This window comes from Ursus maritimus, unplaced genomic scaffold, assembly GCF_017311325.1.
Source record: "Ursus maritimus isolate PB19 unplaced genomic scaffold, ASM1731132v1 scaffold_26, whole genome shotgun sequence".
Taxonomy (NCBI): domain Eukaryota; kingdom Metazoa; phylum Chordata; class Mammalia; order Carnivora; family Ursidae; genus Ursus; species Ursus maritimus.
This window is the reverse complement of record NW_024425119.1, coordinates 20,894,785-20,918,048: the sequence shown is the minus strand read 5'-3', so window position 1 is coordinate 20,918,048 and position 23,264 is coordinate 20,894,785. Positions and strand designations below refer to the sequence as shown.

At 32.7% G+C, this 23,264-nt stretch overlaps 1 protein-coding gene and 1 pseudogene across 8 annotated transcripts in view; both read left to right on the top strand.

The window, feature by feature from the left end:
- Nucleotides 1-23,264, top strand: part of C2CD5 (C2 calcium dependent domain containing 5) — a 94,036-nt gene that overhangs the window by 13,957 nt on the left and 56,815 nt on the right. For 5 of the 8 annotated variants that reach the window (XM_040642238.1, XM_040642236.1, XM_040642237.1 and 2 more), the window contains exons 4-9: nucleotides 3,752-3,923; nucleotides 6,387-6,482; nucleotides 9,409-9,564; nucleotides 10,594-10,792; nucleotides 15,941-16,092; nucleotides 21,438-21,523. In XM_040642238.1, coding sequence (XP_040498172.1) covers nucleotides 3,752-3,923; nucleotides 6,387-6,482; nucleotides 9,409-9,564; nucleotides 10,594-10,792; nucleotides 15,941-16,092; nucleotides 21,438-21,523 — 861 coding nt within the window. Of the gene's footprint in view, nucleotides 1-3,751; nucleotides 3,924-6,386; nucleotides 6,483-9,408; nucleotides 9,565-10,593; nucleotides 10,793-13,615; nucleotides 14,955-15,940; nucleotides 16,093-19,277; nucleotides 19,470-21,437; nucleotides 21,524-23,264 lie in introns of those variants that run through there. The other 3 variants (XM_040642239.1, XM_040642240.1, XM_040642241.1) reach the window with 3 other exon arrangements.
- Nucleotides 6,566-8,615, top strand: LOC121105441 (annotated as a pseudogene).

Below are 23,264 nucleotides of genomic sequence, written 5' to 3'. Positions count from 1 at the left end.
CCCCCCCCCCCCCCCCCCCCCGCTGCTGTGGGGCTCAATCCCAGGGTCCCGGGATTATGATTTGAGCTGAAGGCAGATGCTTAACCTACTGAGCCACCCAGGTGTCCCTTAAGGTAAGTTTTTAAATGTCAGCATTTTTTAGTGTATTTTTTTGACATGACCCCTTCCTCCCATGAATGATAGGAGTACCTTTTATTTCAGGTATAGTAGTTTTCCTACACCATAAAAATACTTTCTTTTTTGCTTAACTAAGATTATTAAGTTTTAAAAAAATAATGTTATAGTTAAGAAAATACAGTGTATGAATGCAAGAACACAGATTTTAAAAAAATAATCCCTTAAAGTATTATATTATTATTACTGTAATAGTCTCTGGATTTTAGAATATACCAAAAACCACTTAAGAGTAGTGTACAAATTAAATTTTTTAAAAAATTGTAGTCAAAAATATGTATTTTTAAAATGCCATTTTAACCAATTTTAAGTATAATTCAGTAGCATTGATTACTTTCACAATGTTGTACAAGCATCACTATTTCCAAAACTTTTTTATCTTTCCAAATAGAAACTAATTCAGCAGTAACCACCCCCTCTTCTCCTAGTTCCTGATAACATCTAACCTACGTCCTGTCTCTTTGAATTTGCCTGTGTTAGATACAAGTGGAATCATTATGGTATTTGTCTTTTTGTGTCTGGCTTTCACTTAGCATAATGTTTTCAAGGTTTATCCATGTTGTATCATCTTTCAGAATTTCTTTACTTTTTATGGCTGAATAATATTCTTGTGTGTGTGTGTGTGTGTGTGTATCACATTCTGTTTATCCATTTATCTGTTGATGGACATTTGGGTTGTTTTCACTTTTTGGCTACTGTGAATAATACTGCAGTAAACATTAGTGTACAAGTATCTGTTTAAGTCCCTGTTTTCAGTTCTTTTGAGTATATGCCCAAAAATGGAAGTGCTGGGTCATACGATAAATTGTAATGTTTAGTTTTTTGAGGAACTGCCAAACTGTTTTCTGTAGTAGCTACACCATTATACATTCCCACCAGCACATATGAAAAAATTCTAATTTTTCTGCATCTTTGTCAAGCTTTGTTATTTTCTGTTTTTTAAAAAAATCGTGCCATCCTGGTAGGTGTGAAGTGATGTTTGCAGTGTAATTTTAATATGCATTTTTGTCATGAATGAGGTGACGTATGCTTTTTTATGGTTAAGGACCACTTGCATTTCTTTTACTTTGAACTACCATCTCATATTTTAACTCCCCAAAGAAGATATTTAGAGATGAAATATGGAGGTAGACTTCACAGGACTTGGTGACTAGCTTAATGTGGAAAATGTAGGTGTGATGTGGTATGTGATTGGTTTTGATTTGCATTTCCCTAATGACTAAAAACGTTGAGCCTCTTTTCATGTGTTTATTAGCTGCTTGTATGTCTTCTTTGGAAAACTGTTCAAGTTCCTTTCTCGTTTTTAAGTTGGGTTGTTTATCTTATTAGTAATTTTCATGATAGTAGGACACTAATATTTAAGAATATTAATTTCATTTTTTTGATGATGCAGTACCATAATTTTTAAAGCTGCAAAGTACTCAAGTAGCTTAGGTAACTTTAAAAGATAATATATTTGTACTTACTTTTCTGAAATAAGGGATTTTTATAATGTTAATGAGATTTAGCAACTAAAGTTACCAGCCATTTCCCTTAAAATTTACTAAGTTTACTATTTTGGCTAGTACTTCTAATAATAGTGTATATTGTGTGAAAGATGTTCTTAAACTTTGTGTTTATAGTTAACATTAATTATATACTTTTTTAACCTTGTTTGTTAGTTGCAATTGGCATTAGTTTTTATGTTGTGAACTCTCAAATATCATGAAGAAATGGATGGGATGTCTTTGGAGCAGCGGTTAATGGCTTAGTTTATGACTTTTTCCCTTTTACTAAATATATAGGTAATGCCGTAATATGGAATACCATTGATGACATATGATTCATATGGATTGGAAATCAAAACAAGTATTTTATTTTAACATTTCACTGTGGAAATTTTCAAATATGCATAAAAGTAGACAGGTTACCTATCCATCACCTACCTTTACTTTTACCTATACATTGTGCTTTTCTTGTTTTACCTGTTACACCACCCCCTACTTGGAGGGTGGGGTGGCAGGAGTATTTTAAGGCAAATTCAAAATACTAGCAATTCCATCCATAACTTTTTAATTATGTCTCTCTTATAGAGAGGTATCCCCTTTTTTGAAAACAAATCATCCAGTCACATTATTACGTCAGTGATACCCGCAATAATTCTTGCTCGTACTTTAATTCTTAATCTTCAGAGGTTAGATTGTTAGTCTAAAATCAACACGAAATTAAATGGAATGGGGAAAGGCATAATATTTCATAATTAAGTTTAAAAAATGAACCAAAGTATATGGTTTGCAGAGATATCACTTGACCAAAGCATATGTAAGGAAAATAAAGATTTTAGTTCACCACAAACTCCGTCTTAATGAACAGTATTCTATGTCTGCTGTAATGACAAACATTCATAGACTGCATTTAAAAAGTATAGTATTTTAGTTATAGAAAATAATAATCCTTTTATATCCCATCCTTACAAATATCTGTAATATTGTGTTCCATCTGACCTCTACATTTGACGAGGAGTACTGGCAAATTAGAGGATGAAATGGTATCCAGAGGATGGCAGCCGGAATCTTTTTTTGCCTCATTCTTTGCCTTAGTCAGTTTGGGCTGCTGTAACAGAGTACCATAGAGTACGTGGCTTAAACAATAGCCTTTTATTTCTGACATTTCTGGATGCTGGGAAGTCTGAGATAGGGTACCATCATGGTTTTGTTTTGCTGAGGTCCCTCTTTCTGGCTTGTGGATAGTGATCTTCTTGCTGTGTCCTTACATAGCAGGGAGAGAGATCGTGTTTCCCCGTCTTTGCTTGTAAGGATACCAATCCCATCTGTGAGGACTCCACCCTTATGACCTGATTACCTCCCAAAGACCCCATCTCCAAATACCATCATACTGGGGATTAAGACTTCCATATACAGATTTTCAGGGGACAGAAACATTCAGTTCACTGCATTCTCCATTGTAGTCCCTCTTTTTAGCCAGTGCTTGGCATGTGATAAGTAATTGATGGTAAGTAAAAGGAGAGAGAACAAACATTTATTTCACTTACTTAATTCATAAACTTTAATTGTTTTTTCTTACCAATAATATGTTAGTTTTTCCTACAGTTTTATTTTGTGAAGTTGTCTTTAGAAATGATGGTATCATGGTGCTCATTAGCATCCTTGCTCTCCTGTAGATAATATATGTACTCTGTTATGACATTCTTTAAGCATTTTTGTCGGATATTGTAAGTAGAGTAGTAAAACACAGGATGATATGTAGAAAAAGAAATTAAACATGGGGCCCAACACAGCCTGAGCTTACAACCCTGAGATCAAGACCTGAGCTATGATCAAGAGTTGGATGCCTAACCAACTGAGCCATCTAGGTGCCCCAAACTATACTCTTTTTCCTTAGAAATTTGGCATCTTTTATAGAAAAAGGGGTTATAACTTGTGTATGTGTGTGTTAATCCCTTTACCTTTGTGCTTAGAGATAAATCTGTAAGTTTTTTTTTTCCAGAAATAAGTAATCTTTTACATTTGGTATATGTATATATTTATGGTAATGAAGATTTAAAATTTAAAGATTTAATTTGAAGGTATACTTTTAGGTGGATGATGAAGATTTACAGGATGAACCTCTACAAATCACGGTTCTTGACCATGACACTTACAGTGCAAATGATGCCATTGGTAAAGTGTACATTGATATTGATCCTTTACTCTACAGTGAGGCTGCAACAGTCATCTCAGGATGGTTTCCAATTTATGATACCATACATGGTAAGGAGTATATTTTAAGAAAATAAATCACAGATTTTAAAATTTATCCTTAAAGACTTCTGTGCTACACTTGTGGTTTTAAAATATATTTATCTTTAAAAGGTATTTTCTTTTTAATAGATAGTCACAAAATATTGTGGGTGGATTCGTTATTTTTCTGAACATAATTTGAAGTAATCCCTGCTAAATTTGTACAATATAGCAAGTAAATGCATTTAAAAATCATCTACAAATGTACAGCGGAGTTTTCTAGAGTTTTTATGATATATAATATAACCACACGTTGAATGCAGAGCAGAAGTAGAATCTAACTGTATTCCCTGAAGCTAAACATTATAGAGAACTATAAAAATGTAAGTGCTATTCTTATTACTAGTTTTTTTGTTTTTCAAAATATAGTTATTTTTATAAAAATGTTGTTTATAGTAATAAGTAAATATTTTAAAAAATTCTTAGCCTTAATTTTAATTTTCATCCTCAATTTTAATATAATTTTTTTAATTTTTAAATTTTTTAAAAGATTTTATTTGGAGAGAGAAAGGGAGAAAGAGAATGAGCAGGGGGGAGGGGCAGAGGGAGAGGGAGAAACAGACTCCCCACTGAGTGGGAATCTGATCGCAGGACCTTGATATCATGACCTGAGCTGAAGTCAGAGGCCCAACCGACTGAGCCACCCAGGTGTCCCTCTCAATTTTAATTTTAATTATAACATCGTAAATACTGATATATGACACATATAAACAAAAACTCCTTGAAGTTCTCAATAATTCTTAAGATTGTAAAAGTGGTTCTGTCATCAGAAAGTTTGAGAACTGCCAGTCTGAAAATATGCCATCTTTTTAGAATGGCAGATGGACCCATAAGGAACTGGCAAATGCTTCTCTCTATAGTCTAGCATCTTTCTGCCTATTTTACATTTTTGACCTGGCAATTCCATTGATAGTAGTTTATTATAAGAATGATAAACTGAGATTTATGTAAAAGTATATTTATTGTGACCCTTACATTCTATTATTATTTGTTAATATTTACAATGGTAAAATAAATTGGAAAAGAAGATTTACTTAAATAAATTAGAGCATATAGACCATGAATTATGCAGCCAGAACAAAATGCATGTTTTTAGAATAGAGTGGCATAAGGAAATGTGTATGATTTGTAACATTGTAAAATTTTGTAAAATTCAGATTATAAAACTATAGGATGATTACATATTTGTTTAGAAAGAAAAGAATTGCATATATGTGATATCATGTGATAAATTGGCAGAATACATGATAAAATGTTTATTCTTTTTTTTTAAAGATTTATTTATTTATTTTAGAATGAGAGTGTGAGGAGGGGCAGAGGGAGAGAATCTCAAGCAGACTCCCTGCTGAGCACAGAGCCCTATGGCCCTCATGACCTGAGCTGAAACCAAGAGTTGGACACTTAACCACCTGAACCACCCAGGCGCCCTGATAAAATGTTTATTCTTGGATAGTTTTATTTCTGGACTATAATCCTATTTTTCCTCTTTTGTTTTTTTCTATATTTTCTACAATATATGTGTATTATCTTTGTAGTCAGGAAATAAAATCCAGTCCCATAGTGTATTACCAATAAAACACACCACTGGAGAAATAATCTGGGCTTAGATTAAAGGCAATAGCAGTATGAATGAATGAATTTTCCAAATATTTTATATCAAATACTGTTTATAGTTGGTTTAATGTGTTTAGGGACCCTTTGTTAGGAACATAATCTCATTATTTCAGTGAGTAAATGAGCAAGTCACTCTTTTTAGAAGGCCTTCTATAACTCTGAATTTGACTGACATGCAATCAGGACAGCCCAGTAAAAATATTTAGTAGATGTTAGAGACTGGGTCATTTTTATTTATTAGGGCATGTTCCAAAAAGCCCTTATTTTTAGAATTTCTTAGTTCATTTTAACTTAATATATTCATTGAAAAGAATAAAACTTTTGTGTTAAATCAGATTCTTGGCATCTGTTGTTAAGACCGTTTAAGATCTGACTTCTAATCCTGGCTGTACTGCTTAACTAGTTATTGACACTATGCAAATTATTTAACTTTCATTAAACTTTAATGTTTTTCTCTGTAACATGAGGATGATAATACTTCAGAAATTACCTTACTGGGTTGGTGTGAGAACTATGAGATACTACACCTAAGCCATTTAGAACATTATCCGTGATCATCATTGTTGTCATCAATTTAAATGTGGCTCCTCTGCAGTTACTCTTGATTCAAATTAGTAGAGACTTATTCATTCTCTAGTGTATATGTGTACTTCAGAAAATGTAATAAACTACTTAGAGTAAAAATAATTAGGAAACAAAGTTAGCATTGCTATTATGCTTGATATTTTAAAATCATCAGTTGGCGTTCATTTGCTGGATTATTTAATTGTCCTTTTTTTTGTCAAGGTAAAAACTTGGATTTTCCTTTTGAAATTTTAGGTATCCGTGGGGAAATCAATGTAGTTGTCAAAGTAGACCTCTTCAATGATTTAAATCGATTTAGGCAGTCATCATGTGGAGTCAAATTCTTTTGCAGTAAGTAAATGCATTTTATTTATCATTTAACAGGAAATTTAATTTTTAAATATAGGGAATCAAGTTAATATTTCAGAAAGCTAATGGAAAACCTATTATACTTTGGTTTTATTGCCAAAGAGAAAATTGTCAATTTTTCAGAAACAATTACTAGCAGGGACTATTTATCTGATTTTAAAGTAAATGAAATCTAATTTTTTACAAGTTCTTAGAAATTTTTGTTAGAATAGTCCACTGGGGCATGAGGTGTACATGGTTATCATGACCATGAAGTCAGAGGAGTTTGTGGGGCAGCAGGAAGGAGACCACCCTTCCTGACCTTATTCTGGCTTGTACTCTAGCCCCTACTCCAGAGCCTAGAAGGAATCACATTAAACATTGCTGGTAACAGTTGCTTACTGCTGGTAGAAAGAGTGACTGGTGAAGATTTTGGATTTTTTCCAGAATTTTAAAGAATCCATGTATTAATGAAACAACTTAATCTTGTTTACTTAAATCTTATATTAGTAATATTGGCCCCAAAGGTGGAGAATTGATTGCAAAAACAGTACATTAACAGTGCAACTCTGAAATATCTAAGAATGACTGGAAACAAGTTTAAAAATGAAGGTGGAATGTGTTTTGCANGAATGCTACAAATTAATTCATCCTTAGAGAAATGACATCGGAGTGACTGTGGTCTGGAAATGCAAAACGTGATAGCATTTGCTATAGTCCTAACTAAAAACCAAACAAGGGAATATACTTAAATCTACCTATACTGTATGGTGAATAGGAGGAGTCCACCGTTTATCTAGGCAACATGCAGAAAGAAAAATCACTGCCTTGTTGCGTTGCTCATGTGTAAGCCTGATATAAAACAGGTGATGCACTGTATCTGAACAGTAGCCTATGCTACGTTGATATCAGCTGGTTGTCAGTAGTCAGCAACAACATAGGGGGAGATGGACTTGTACTTTCAGGATCCATGAAAACAGAGCCCATGCTCTCTAATGTCTACATTTGGGAAAACAAATTTGATGAGTCTATGTGTGTGATTTAATCAGACTTAATTCAGATGGGCCATCTAAAATTAGGTAATACAGATATGGAGCCATTTGTGGTGGGTGGACATGTGTATTTTGCAGAAGTCTCCAGTGGCCTTAAAAAAGCATTATTATCAGATATCAACTTATGGAGAAGCTTGCAGCACTCATCTAATGTAGGTTTTACAATGTTTTTTTTTTTTTAAAGATTCATTTATTTATTTGAGAGAGAGAGAACGTGTAAGGGGGGGAGGGGCGGAGGGAGAGAAGCTTCAAGCAGACTCCCTACTAAGCAAGGAGCCTGATGTGGGGCTTGATCCCGGGACCCATGAGGTCATGACACAAGCCGAAACCAAGAGTTGGACCTTTAACCAAGTGGACTGCCCAGGCACCCCGCAGGTTTTCCTCTTCTACCAGTAGGTCAATCTCCATGAAAAAACAAGCTCTAAAATAATTTTCACATATTTATCTTGTTGCTTTCACAGTGATGAATGTTTTATTGCTTATTCAGTTTTTCTTTTATAAATTAGAACAAGTTGCCTTGTTAATGTGTGAAAGATATGACTATATTGAACTTTGTATAACTGTCAAAAAAAGAAAAATCCAGTGATATTTTATTTTTTTACTTTTATTTTTATTTATTTATTTTTTAAAGATTTTATTTTTAAGTAATCTCTACATCCAACATAGGGCTCAGACCCACAGTCCTGAGATCCAAGAGTCGTATGTTCTACCAACTGAGCCAGTCAGGCTCTCCTCCAGTAGTATTTTAGTATAAGACATTGTTAAGATAGGAGCAGAGCACTATTGCTAAACATTGTGATGCTATCCAAAATTAAATAGGCGTCTACAGGTACAGTCCCTCAAGTGTCATGAAATATGGGCTGGCATTGGGCAGATGTAGGCAATCACAGCCAGCCTGGATTAATAGGGTTGGAAACTCCTAAGTAGTTGAGTTAGCTTTAAGGCATGGATGTCTATTTTAAGAGACTAATTTGGTGTAGATGTTCTTAGGTTCTTCCTTTGTTTGTTTGTTTTTTTTTTTAATATTATTCCCCTTTTCGAATCTGACTAGATCTTATTTTAAATCTTTTTTTTTTTTTAAAGATTTTATTTATTTATTCGACAGAGATAGAGACAGCCAGCGAGAGAGGGAACACAAGCAGGGGGAGTGGGAGAGGAAGAAGCAGGCTCATAGCAGAAGAGCCTGATGTGGGACTCGATCCCAGATCGCCGGGATCACGCCCTGAGCCGAAGGCAGACGCCCAACCGCTGTGCCACCCAGGCGCCCCTGACTAGATCTTATTTTAAATCTAATGACATTTGGTGTTATATGTATTAAATGAGTTTATTAAGTAGCATAGTGACTACCGGACCAGTTGGCCATATGGCCATGGATTATTGGAAATTGCAGGACTGTATGACTGCTCAGATTATGTCAGAAAGGCAATGGTATGATTTTTGAGACTGCACTATGTGTTGTACAGAAGAACTTTTTCAAAGGGCTTTGAATAAAGTTTTTTGTATTTATTCCCCACTTTGTACCTATTTATATAATGATTACCTAGCTGACATTCATTTTGATTTTTTAAACTTCTTATTGAATGCTATTTAAGGTTGTCTATGACTGTTTTCCGAATTATAAAAATACAATTTGTATCTACTATGTTTACTATGAGAAAGACAAGAGGTCTCATTAAAGAAAATGATTACTTCTAAGAATAATATGGAATTTAGAAGACTGATTGGAATTATGACTATTATAATTACATTGAAATTAGCATAGTAAAAAGTGGTCTTGTATTACGTATCCAAAAGGTAAGAACTTAGTGGTACATTTTTAAAAAATTGAATTTAACCTTGTGATAAATAGAAGTATAATAGACAACTTCTTTTCACAGCAACATCTATTCCAAAGTGCTATAGAGCTGTAATAATTCATGGTTTTGTAGAAGAGCTTGTAGTCAATGAAGACCCAGAATATCAATGGATTGATCGAATTCGTACACCAAGAGCATCAAATGAGGCCAGACAGAGACTCATTTCTTTAATGTCAGGTATTTAAAAAAAATAACTTCATTACTGGTTTACTTAACACTGTTACATTTTTCACTTCCTTTTGACATGCTATCTGAAATTTTACAGTGAAGGCTATGAATTATATATGACTGATTCTCTTCCCTTGGCTCCGTCTTCCTGAACATACACACACTGTCATCTTATAAGAGGAAATCTGAATCAGAAGCTTATAAACTTCCTTCTAACTAGGTAGTAAAAGGAATTTGTGCTCATGAAGTGGCATGGTAGAAAGAACCCTGAGCAAGGAAGTAGAAAAATGGGTTCCAGTTTTCCTTCCTCTAGCATTTATTTGTAGTCAGAGTTTAGGTAATCTCTCATGTTTTTTGTTGCCTTTTCATAGTCCTCTGACAGCTTGTTTTAGCTCTCTCTACTCCTCCCTGCCATTCTTACCCTGTCACTTTTCTTTTTCTTTGAAGAGCTTGTTTATCATTTAAAATTTATAGGTATATATGTGTGTGTATGTAAATGTATATATACTCACACATATATATCAGACAATAAGTATAAATGTTATATTTAATATAAATATGTTATACTTATGTATAATAAATTTATGTTTTAAAATATAAAATATAAATACATTTCTACTATATTAATAAATATATCAATTACATTTTAATACTATATAAATCAGTATAAATATATTTATACTTAATATATAATGTTATATTTAATATATTAAATAATATATCTTTTTTGTTCACCTCTGTATTTCTAGCACTTAGGAGAAAGGAAGAATGCCAGGCACATAGTACACAACCAAAAATTATTTGGTAAATGAATGCATGAATGAGTGAATCTTAATTTGCCGCATCTGTAAAATGCATCTAGTAATGTCTTACCTCCCTGAAATTAGGAGGCTGGAGCAGATAATCTTTTAGGTTCTTTTCAAGTTCTAAAAATCTATGATTTTTTTGATTCTTTTTTTATTGCTACCATATCCAGCTTTATATTAGGTAATGTGAAGATCTGAAGCAGAATGAGTTTTCTTCCTTTTTTTTTTGTAGGTGAACTGCAGAGGAAGATTGGTTTGAAAGTGCTTGAAATGAGAGGAAATGCAGTTGTTGGGTACTTACAGTGTTTTGATCTGGAAGGCGAATCTGGGTTAGTGGTACGAGCCATAGGAACAGCGTGTACACTGGATAAACTAAGTAGCCCAGCAGCATTCCTTCCTGCATGTAATTCCCCATCCAAAGAAATGAAGGAGTAAGTATGAATCAATGAATCATTCTTATGGAGCTTTTTATCTTTTACCTATATATTTTCATTTGATTTGAAATATTCTAGTAGAGTTGTTTAACATACATTTTCACTATGGCGATTTTTTTTTCTTATGGTAATTTTTATTATCAGAGGTAACTGAAAATCTGAAGCTTTAATCTATTTAGCTATTCCTATATTTTATTTGTACTGTCTTAATATGAAATTCAAGTTAAGTAATCTAACACTAAACTTATTTCAGATCTTTAGGCACTGTATATTTAAAGCATTAAATGGGTATTTATGGAATTTTTACTTATTCTTTGGGGAATACTTTAAACCCATTATTATACCTGATAAACCAGTTATGCTTATTATTAGCAACATAGTATAGAAAGGAAGAGTATAGCAGGAAAAATTGACCTGTGCAGGGGTCTGAAATGGAAATGTCTACAGAGGCCAGACTGTTTATATAAATAAAATAGTTGAGTATGATTAAATAGGGAGTACTGAGGACTGTGTAAAGCAGATATTGGCAAACTTGGCTGGATAGTAAATATTTCACGGACTAGCCATATAGTTTCTGTCTTTGTTTACCAAAAAAAGAAGTTTGCTGATCCTGATCTAAAGGAATTGAGGCTCATACATTTTTTAAAAACTGAGTGTGGTTCAACAAAACTCTTTGGTTCTCTGGATTTGGCTTATGTGTTATCATTTGTGTCTAAGACAGAAGATTCTCAATGTGGTGGTGGTGGTGGTGGTGCTGTCTACAAGGAATGTTTAAAATGAAAATTTTCTGTCATGATGATTGGGGTGAGGGGAAGATCCTGGTTGGGGACACTAGAAATGCTGATTGTTGTACACAGCAAAGGACAACTCTGTACAATGAAGACTTGTTCCACCCTGAATGCCAGTAATACTTCCATTGAGACCCACTGATTTAGAGATTCTTCTAGATCGAGGGTCAACAAATTTTTTTTTTTTGTAAATGACTAGAAGATGCAGGTAAATAATAGTTTAGTCTCTGCTAAAAACTACTGAGCTTTGCCATTGTAGCATGAAAACAGCCATTGACCGTATGCAAATAAATGAGTGTGGCTGTGTTCCAATAAAACTTGATTATTTATAAAATAGATGCAGGATGAATTTGACCTGTAGGGTATAGTTTGCTGACCCCTGCCCTGTATCATCAGGGAGTCAGGATTCTGTAGTCAGAAAACCTGAAATGCTTCTCAGACTCAAAGGAGTCAAGAGATGTTGACTAGAAAACAATCACAATCTTCTTAAAATTTTTTTTAAACTCCAGTATAATTAACATACAGTGTTCTATTAGTTTCACATGTACAATATGGTGATTCAACTTTTTTTTAACAATATTTTTAAAAATGAGATGTTCCTCTTAAGCTTATTCTTTCTAATTATTTCCATTCTGTTGGCCTTTAGTTATTTAGATTAAATTTTAGTCACAAGAGGGAGCACAGTATTATATATATTGCCTGATTTTATTGGGAAATACCTTGACAAGTGAAATAACTCATTTTAAATAAATTGAAGAGTGGATTTGCTTTATATTCCATTTAAGATATTTTTAAAAACAAATGAACTGCCTGCTGCCACAGGTAAAGTTAGATTGCAGGTGTAACTTTTTGAGGGATTCAGTTTTTTTTTTTTTTTTCCACGCCAAATTTAAGTAAAGACTTGGGTCCCTCCTTCTCTTGCCATCCTCCAGCTTTATCTAAGTTGCCTGAGGGGGCCTGGCTTTTGCAGCAGTATTGTCTGAAGGTTTTTCCTCTTTTCACTAAATTATTTAGTGGAAAGAGAATATTGTATTATCTGTTAGTGTCTTAAAATGATATATTGATAGTAGTGGAATACATTTTGCCTGCATTTAGGAATACTTCCATTAATATAAATCTGCTGGGATTGTGTAAGTGTTCTCCTTTTCTAATTTTGTTGTAGCCCATCTGCCCTAAGCTGTCAAATATTCACATCATGAAGAATTCAAGTTGCTTCATTAAGATGTTCTGAAAGGCATCTTACTACCTCAGTCATGCTATCAAAACAAAACAAACTCAGTACTCAGGCTGCTTTATTTCAGCCAGCTTCTGTGTATTTTTGATAGTGAATCAATTTTGGGTGCTAGTTTAAATTGTTTTATGATTGAACTGATTATAATTATTTTGATGTTTAATTATCACGTTGATTCTAGGCAGGAATTTAATAAATGGTAGTTTGGATTATGTTCCTGTCTGAATGGATTTAATATTAGAAATGTCACTGGGGTATTACTGCAAGATAATCTTTCATGAAAGGAGACTGATAAGAATTAGAATTCCAAGAATACATATGGTGATGCTCCATTGTATTTGAATTTTAATTAGATGTCATAATTTGAACCTTTTACAACATTCATTTTATTTTATTCATTTTATCTTACCTTTATTAATGGTGTGTTCTACTCCACTGTTTTGTTTTTTTATTTCCCGTTTCAGATATTTAGTGTGATGAATGATATAAATCTGTTTGGTATTTCCTTGCTGAACTATCTTGATGGTAGAAAATGCATTTAAATATGATCTGCTTCTCTACTTAAAAAAAAAAAAGTACTGTTTAAAAGATGTTAACTGTAATTTCTCCTCTGTGCAGCACTGATTCTTAGAATTTTAACTTCATTGGTCACTTCAACAGAAAGAAAAAACAAAAATAAAACCTCACTCAGTTGTTTATATAAATAGGTCACCAATGAGATGTTTGATTTTTTATCAGTTGTGTTAAACACATTTTTATTTTAAACTAGCAACAAAAACAGAAACATTGTCCTATTGTAAAACCAGTGATATTTTCAGAAAATAGTCTGTAGGCACTGTGAAAGACCATTATTGCCAGTTAATGATAGCTCATGTTTGAACCTTGTGGCAAATTGTGATTTCCAGAAATGTTCACTGGCCAGTAGAAAAGAAGAGGTCTGGAAAAGTTGAGCTCTTGATCTGCTTTTAATTTGAATTCTAAAAAATGAAGATATGATAGTTTTTCAGAGTGTATTCAGATATGATTCTTTTCCCCTCATTATGCATAAGCAAAGGCGCTGCTTAGTGAAGTAATTGCTAATATGAAGTACAGGATTCTTAGTTGTCTAATATGCCATTTTCCCCCATTTGATGTGACTGTGCCCTTTTAGCAAAATTTCTTCATGAAAATGTAAATATTATATGTGAATATATGTCTGTGTATGTGATATAAATACATCTATACATACATATAGATATGATCTGTTGCAGGATGTCAGTTGATATAAAATTTCAATTCAGAATGTAGTTTAATAGATTCTGTTTAAATTTAAATAATATATTCTGTTTGAGAGCTAGACAAAAATTATCTACATTGTTTTATTAATGTGTTTTGAAAAGCAGTGTCCCCTTGCTTTGTTTTGTTTCCAGTGTAATCTGGAAAGCGGTGTACTTGGAGTACTGAAATACTTGGAGGGCTGAAATACTGGAATGTTTGTATTTGCTTATATCCATTTAGTTCATTCATTTTTCTTTATGCTGTCATTTTTCATATTCTTTAGTACCACTATCTTGCGAGTATAGACAGAAACATCTGTTAAACTTTCTTTATAGAAAAATATAATTAATTACATGAATGCAGTTTCAGAACTAACATAACTTTGTATTTGACTTTTCACTTTTATAGGTGTTTTGTCCCTGTGTAGTAAGCTTTATGGTGATCAAAATAATAACAGACATTTTAAAGCAACTCAGAATTCAAATCTTAGTCTTCTTCTTATTTAATGCTACTGTTTCTGCTTGCTGTTTTTCTTATTCACAGTCCTAATTATTAATCCGATCCCTTAAAACTATAACTGTATCCTAATGAGTTAGTATTTAGCTATTCTTTTTAAATTTCAGTTTGTTTTTTGCATGTTGAGGATTAAAAATTCCTCTCCCCTAACTAAAGCTCCTTTGAAATTATTTTAACATAACTTTGCTATCTGTTGTATGTATTGTTTTCTTTTCTTCCACTTTGACTACAAATTCCCTCAGGTCTCCGCTGGTTCATCCTCCAAGCCATGGATGCCGCTCGACTCACAACAGCCCAATTCACACTGCTACTGGCTCACGACTTACTCAGAACTTCTCTGTGTCTGTTCCCACTCTCATCTATACTGGTACGAGACTGCTCAGACTCAAGAGCTGGGGAAGGCAGGCCACAGGCAGAGTGGCTGCAAAGGGCAGGCAGGCAGGTAGCGTAGTGTAGGCAGGTACCACAAGTCTTGGCTTCCACCTTTTCTTACTTGAAGTCCAGCTGCAGTGAAGAAATCCAGTATATAGCCACCGCAGAGGCTTTTACTACTTTGAAATGAAAGTGTTCTTCTAGCTTCCAAAGTCTCTTCCATAGATCCTGTAAGAACCCTATCTTATGTATGCATCCTGTAAGTTTTTAGGAGTATCCTCCAGTATGTGTTTTTGCCATTATTTCTGCATCTGGTTAGAAATAAAATTGATGATTGGATTCTAAATGAAATAGCTGTCAAAGCTTCTGATTTGCTTACTTTATTTATGTATGAAACCTGTTACATAATAGGGTCTGTTTTATTCTGTGGAAGAGAGCTATTGGAAAACAGGTAAGAAACTCTACTACGTAAAATGCAATGGTTCTGTGTAGCTATATTCATTTTTCTCTCTGCTGTGTTTTTAGCTGTGGCACTCTTGATGCTATAGGATAAGGAAACATTTTTCTTTTGAAGATATCTGTGTGTGCAAATATAAAAACAGTTGTGAATATTTGCACACACCATTTGCAGCATCATTTTTTCTTTTGTAACTTAAAAAAGCTTGTTTATTTGAAAGTATTTTCAGTCATGTATTTATTTTTTTTTATTTTTCCTTTTAATATTTTTTACCCCCTTAGTCTGTCATTTCATGCTTTGCTTTTTTACTTGGCTTATTAACTGTTTCAGTGCAGATAATTATTTATCTGGAGAATGATGAATGGTTAAACAGCAATTGGTTGTCTTTGGCCTCATACCCAGCTCCACACTTAAGAAATGACTGCTGGCCCTGCCCAATACTTTCCTGGTGTTTGGATCATGCTGCCTTCCTTCAGGTCCTTTGGCACATGATTGCTTAATATTTCTCCACCTTCTTCTGGCAGGATTCCCTTCAATGAAGATCCCAATCCCAATACTCACTCATCAGGACCCTCAACCCCTCTGAAAAACCAAACTTATTCCTTTTCACCTTCCAAGTCCTACAGTCGACAGTCCTCTTCTTCTGACACAGATTTGAGTTTGACACCCAAAACTGGTAAGGCACTTCCACCCACCTTTTTCTTTTTCTTTCTTTTTTCTTTCTTTCTTTCTTTTTTTTTTCCAAATTTGTTTCTGTTCTTTATTAGCTTTCCATCCAAGGCTTTCCTCCTGTTTTTGGCATTTAAGTTAAAAGATAATGTGAATACTGATCATTTTCAGTTACTACCATTAAAATATGAAAATTTCATGTAGCTCAGAAATTATCTTGTTCAAAGATCTGCATTTGTTGATTTAATCATAGTGTAGATATGAAGTCCAGAATTTATTTTTGCATGTAGACATTTTTCATTTCATGCTCATATTATGAGGAATAACATCTTAAAGCTTTTGAATAGAAAGTAACATTAGTAGCTTGCAATCTAGTTCCTCATGCAGTAGAAACATTTTTGAATTCATTTTTCTGTCTATTTCTGAATTTAATTTTAAGATTTTATTATGAAAAATTTTTAGAATAATTGAAATGGTTATATTGGAGTACATATATCTATTTATTAACTTCTTGCTATTTAAAGTGTTTGATTTTGCTCTCTAGGTTAGAAAGTAGCATTTTTGCTTTAGTTATTCTTACATATTTCTCAATGTATGCAATTTATAATTTTTCCCTCTCCTATTTGTATTTTGACAAATAATTTCTGTGAGTTTCTATGAATGTTTTATGATAAAAATTGTTTTAAAAGTCAGATTATTTCGTTACTTCTTAAAGTAGAATTAACTTATTCAAATCATTAAGAAAAGTAAAATGTAAAAAGTTAAAAAGTTAGTAATTAGCAATTTTTCTAAATATTGTTTTTGTCTGGCAGTTTTCTCTCCAGATTGATGAAAACATTTTGCATAGTTCCTGTGTCATTTTTTATCATCTTTAATAACCTTATGTGTGTTAGGCAAGAAATTTATAAAATGGTCCCAGATTTTATGAAAACAATGAAAAGAAATCTAATTGAAAACCAGTGCTAATTCTAAAGTAAAGAAAGGGCATTAAAAGGAAAGCCGGTAGATTTGGTATCTATTTTTATAAATGTAGTCACAAAATGTGAGGAAGATAATTATGAATACCTAATTCTTTGAAAAGAATGGCTTTATTCTTTATTTGCATATATATAATATGAGTAACATCTAAAAATCATGAGTTTTTTTTAAAAGATGTATTTATTTTAGAGAGAGAGAGTGAGCAACCGAGCAAGCGTGCACACCTGCTCGCGGGGATGGGGCTGCGGGGAGAGCTGAGAGAGAATCCCAAGCAGACTCACCGCTGAGCATGGAGCCCCACATGGGGCCAATCCCATGACCCCGAAATCAGGTCCTGAGCCGAAATCCAGTCGGATACTAAACCGACTGAGCCACCCAGGTGCCCCAAATCATGAGATATTTGATAGTAATTGATGCTATGGAATGTGACATCTTAACCATATTTATGCCATAAAAACTGAACCATTCAGACTGTAGTGAAGTGTTTTGTTTTGTTTTTAAATAAAGGATGAGATTCTGGACTTCAAATTCATGCCTATCAAAACAAGAAAGACTTAGGATAATATTTGAAAAATAAGTTTTCTTAAGAATATTTTTTCGGGCTTTGACCACTGGTTATTTGTGTATTCCAGGCTACTTTTTGATGTTTTTATCTTTATTTTATTCTTTGCCATTCCACGGACAAATTTTTGGAAGTATTTGCTTGGTCTGTTTCCTTTTCTTTAATTCTCCAAAAAGGCAACTCTAAAAAAGACTGTCAAGTAATAAGTTAACTGAATCAGATGTGTCTTCCTTTAGCTTTCTTGTAGGCAGTCAATTGTATTTTCAATGAAAACTTCTTTGCCTTTTATTTTCTAGTTCCATAGTTTTAGTTTTTAAAGATTTGTTTACAATAGTTACTATTCTCATGTATTTCTGCATTTACCCGATGCCTCTAAATAATTTTGTTTTTCTACTATCATATGCTATTCACTTTTCTTTAATAGCATATTTATAGAACATTAACAGTTCTTAGTATTTTTGCTTATCATGGATCCCTAAATATCTTTGAATATTCCTGAGGAGCATTCTGGAAGAGATTTGAAATGGCAAAATTATGATTGTTTTAAAATTTCTAAAACTATAATTGAGTGTGTATTTCATAATTCTTTGCCTTCAAATTTACCTATATACAAAATCAGTCTCTTGAGAAATAGCGGGGATAAGCTGATTATGATTGATTGATTACATGTAAACTGGGGAACCAAAAATAGAATAAAGTTAATAATAGCTTTAGACTGAGAAAGTTGCTTTTCTATTTGTAGTTAAAGCTATTGTATTTTTTTCCAATAGGTCTCTTTTAAAAAAAATTCATACTGATTTATTTCTATAGATTCTAATTTTTCACATTTTACAAAGTTTTGTTTTCATATTTTTTCCAAGTACTCAACTAGTAGGAGTGGAATTTTAGAAAGTGTTACGATATTGATTTGACAACTGACTCAAGCTAGTTTTTACTTTTTTTTTTTTTTAAAAAGGCTTTAACCATGTATAAGTTTTGTGATTTGAGAGTATTTGCCCCTTACATACTCAAATCTTTGTAAATGCGAACAGTGTTATGATCAAACTTGAATATTTAAAATTTTAGAGGAAAAAGAAAAGTAGCAATATACATCTCAAAAATGAATATTACAGGAAAAAGTTAATATTTATTTCAAATTAATGATGGCAACTGTTTAATGTGATGCTGGTTTTTTTTATGGGTATTCAATGAAAATACTCATAAGTGGTATGTTTTAGTAACATTTGAAGAACTGTACTTTGCCACTTTAAATGATGTTTATATTTGAGGCAATGAGTTTCTGGCTTTAAATATTTATAAAATATACAGTTTAACTTTATACATTCTTAAGCAAAAAAAGGGCAGGTAATTTAAGTGTTTTTGAGAAATCAGCTTCAAGTGATTAGAATGACATAAAATCCCATGTTAGTGATTTAAAAAAATTTAAGAAATGCAAAGCTTGTAAAGGTTTTGCTAGGTTTTAGACTATGCCTTTAATTTATATTGTGTTGGTTAGATGGTCTTGCTAATGACTTCATATGCTTAGTGTGATTTGTGTAGCATTTTAAAATCCATTTTTACTGTTATGTTTTGCTTCATCATTGCTTTCCTAATTCTGCATTTTCTGGTCATCTTCTCAATCTGCATCTTTTCTCTGCTACTTTCCTCCACAGCACCTTACTCACAGGGGCCTAGGATTTACCTGTGTCCCAGCTCCCCCTCTCTCTCTTGTGGTTCCCTTCATCTTAAAAAGTCCTGTCTCCTCCTCTCGGAATCTAGCCTTCCCCCTCATCCTTCTAGCCCTGTCAGCCCAGTTCTGAGGAAAAGTGTTTCTTTCAGTGAAGAGCTGTTCCTGGCTGCTTCTGGTAGGATCACATTATGTCAGCTTTTTAATCCCTTTATTTTAAATCACCTTTGAAAACAAGTAATTATTTCATACTATAAAGAAGTATTGGGTGTCTTACACAGGGCGTACTTCTTATTTTTCTTATTGGTGGACAGAATTAAATGATTACGATGATTGTGAGGACATGATTGAGGATTATTCGATGGATAATTATGAATATTCTGAAATTATTTTATTTATTAAAAAATTATATGTCTGAGGACATAGATTCTGCATATTTCCAATGATTATTGGGTTCTCATTACTAGAGTTTCTGTTTTAGATGCTTTACTTTCTTTCCCTTCACACCAATTCCATTCACTTCGGACCTGCACCATCATGTTGCTAAGCCATATGGTTACATTAGTAAATTATTCCGTTTGAATCAGTTTAAGTCTCATTTTGGTGGTATTCTTTCTTTATCCATTTTTTTTCTGTCCATTATATTAATTTTCAAATTATTCTGCTGTATTTTCTGATGTTTTATTTACCTCTACAAAATTACATTTTACTTTACGGCTTTCAATATGCTTCATATAAAGATCTTAGTTTCATTTCTATGTTTAGTATTGTATAGTCTCTAAAAATCATATTTAGGTTACTACAAGAAAAATATGTTCCTTTTTTATTTTTAAAGAACGGAATGGGACTATACACATGCTAACCTTTGTTTCCTTATCCAAGAACAGCTAAAAATGTAAAAGTAAATTAGTTCCTTTTTTAAGTCATTGCAGTAAATCTGACTGTATGTATCTTCAGTTTTGAAAGGGTGGGATTGAACTGTTAACTCTAGTCTGTAGAGCACTGGCTTCTCACCTGTCCCCTGCTTTCTATAATTCTTTGATTGTAATTGGTCTATTGGTACTATCAAAAGAATAAAATAAAGTAGGGAAAGAAATTAAAAATTAAGCCTTTAAAAAATACATCTAAGAGCTTGGGAAATAGAATTCTTTTCATCCATAACTATGTACATTTGTGATGTGTCTATTATATGTCTGTGATTTTTAGTTTTTAAAAATATTTTATGTTGATTTTTTGCAAATGAGTATTGAAAACTATGAATGTTAATAGTGTTTTGTCATGAATGTTATATTTAGGAATGGGAAGTTATCAGAAAATAGATTTGACTACATTTCAAAATTGCTTAAAATTCATGCTCTTTAGAGAATTTTGGAATATTTTAAGTAAGCACGGTTAAAAGTGCTTCTCCTCTCTATAGTTACTTTTAAACAAACATTTGATGTTTCTTGATTTCTTTTAGTTTTCTTAAATTGTTAGCATAGTAAGTACAGTTGACCCTTGAGCAACAGGCCCCTGCACAAGTTGAAAATACGCATGTAACTTCTGATTCCCCAAAAGCTTAACTATTAATAGCCTACGCTTGACCACAAACCTTACTGATAACATAGTCAGTTAACACATATTTTGTTACATGTGTTATGTACTGTATTCTTACAATGAAGTAAGCAAGAGGAAAGAAAATGTTACTAAGAAAATCATAAGGAAGAGAAAGTACATTTACAGTACTGTACTATATTTATTGAATAAAATTCATGTATAAATGGACCTGTGCAGTTCAAACCCATGTTGTTCAAGGGTCAATTGTAATTGGTATTTTCTTGATTATTTTGTATTAGAAGACTCAACTTTTAAAAATTGAATATTATAGAAAAATTCATTACATTAACATAGTTTTTTAAAAAATAAGTTTTAGAACAGATTGAGTCTAAAACTCGCTGTAATCAGTACAGTTTTTACATCTTGCTTCTAAAGAAAACTTTGTGAATAAAATAGAGTAAAATGTGTGCTTAATTGCATGTCAAGTACTTTAAATGTTTGGATCATTTTAAGAGATTTTGACTCATGATATTTATGAAGATGAATGCAGTTAAACTTTCTGTTTCTATAGTTGTTTTTTGGTTGTTATTTATGTACTGATGTTCTGTAGGAATGGGAAGTGGTAGTGCTGGAAAAGAAGGGGGGCCATTTAAAGCTCTTTTAAGACAACAGACTCAGTCAGCACTGGAACAAAGGGTAAGAGACACTCAACATTCTTTATTCTTATACTGTTAATATGATTTTATTATGCTTCCATGTATTTATAACTTATTTCCATAAACTAGTTTTGATCATGTATCTGTAATGTAATTTCAAAGTCCAAAATTTATTTAAGGTATCAGAGAAATTTGTGTATGAATAATTTTAATTTGGAATAATTCTATAACTTTTTTGTTTTATCCTCTAGTCTTTTATTAGAAATAGTCTATTTGGAAATATCCATGGAATGATAAAATCATTTCTCATTTTACCTTAAAATTAAAACATATAGATGGAAATAGTAGACTTTTTCCAGAAAAAAATATTTTAGTTGTACTGTATTAAAGATAATTCTTGGGGTGCCTGGGTGGCTCAGTTGGTTAAGCACCAGATTCTTGATCTCAGCTCAGGTCTTACACAGGGTTGTGAGATCAGGCCTGTGTTGGGCTCCATGCTGGATGTGGAGCCTACATTAAAAAAAAAAAAAAGATAACTCTTTAGTATATTAATATATTTATATGCTGAGATTATTTTTATGGTGGCCAATCTCTTAGGGGCTAGAAATGCACAGATTCAGTATTTCTACAGATTAACATAAGCAATGTGGTTATTTGGTCTGTTAATACATCTCTTTTAATTATTATAAGTTTAATGTTTAGTTAACTATGTTAAATGGGAAAATATTAAATAGTCAAAATTTTTGGATGATTTTTCTCTTTTTATTTTTTTTTTTGTATAAACTTCATTGCTAAGGGAGGATCGCCTCATAGGTTCTGTAGAAGGCGGGTATGTTTCTGAACATGTGTGAGAGCGTTTTTCTTGTATTAGTAGCTGTTCTAGTTTTAATCTTGATCATTTAAGTTTTATTTAAGCTTTAACAAATGTTGCCAGCTTTATTTCTTTTCATAATGCAATTTTAAAAAATTTATTAGCATTATGAGACTCATTTTTTTTCTACTTAACTAATACAGTGCATGAGTATTTATATGTTATGTCAGTTATTTTAAGTCACAGCTCCATAGTTTTCATTGTGTCTGATTTGGAAGTTTATAAGCATTTACAGAATTTTTCTTATACATGTTCCATTTTATACTAGCATTAAAAAAAAGATGAAACATAGTAAATCCCTATAAAAGAATGCATTCTATAAAAAAATGGTATTTCTTCTCTGGAGGTTAGCTTTTGAGAATAGTGTTTTCAGATTCTGTTACTACAAACAATCAGTTTACTTTTTTTACACTTTCTTTCCTGTGCAGAAAGTATTTGTATGCACCATTCGCCTTTTAGACAAGGTTGGGGGGAGCAGAGCTGAACTGAGCTAAGCTGAGTGATGAGACTCTGGGGCACACAGTTGTTTGCTTTATCCCTTGTCAGACAGCAGTTGCTCTTGAGCTACTTTCACACCTTGCCAGGCATAACAGCTACTGTCATGCAAAAGCCCACTTAAACGTTGGGACCATTTATTAAAACCAAATACAGAAAGACACTGAAAACACAGAGAAAAGGGTCAGTGTGAAGGTATGCCTGTTCACTTACCATTTTTTAGGCCAGAATTCTCTTACCTCCTTCCCACTCCCAGTTTTACATTCTCTACAGAGTTCCTTACACTAGGAGTATTTCCTTGTAATTATCATTCTGGAATTCACAGAAACAGAAAAACTGATATGAGATATGAGATTTTTGCCTGTTTCTTGTGCCTGTGACTTTATTACCTGTATTAAGAACTTTTGAAAACATC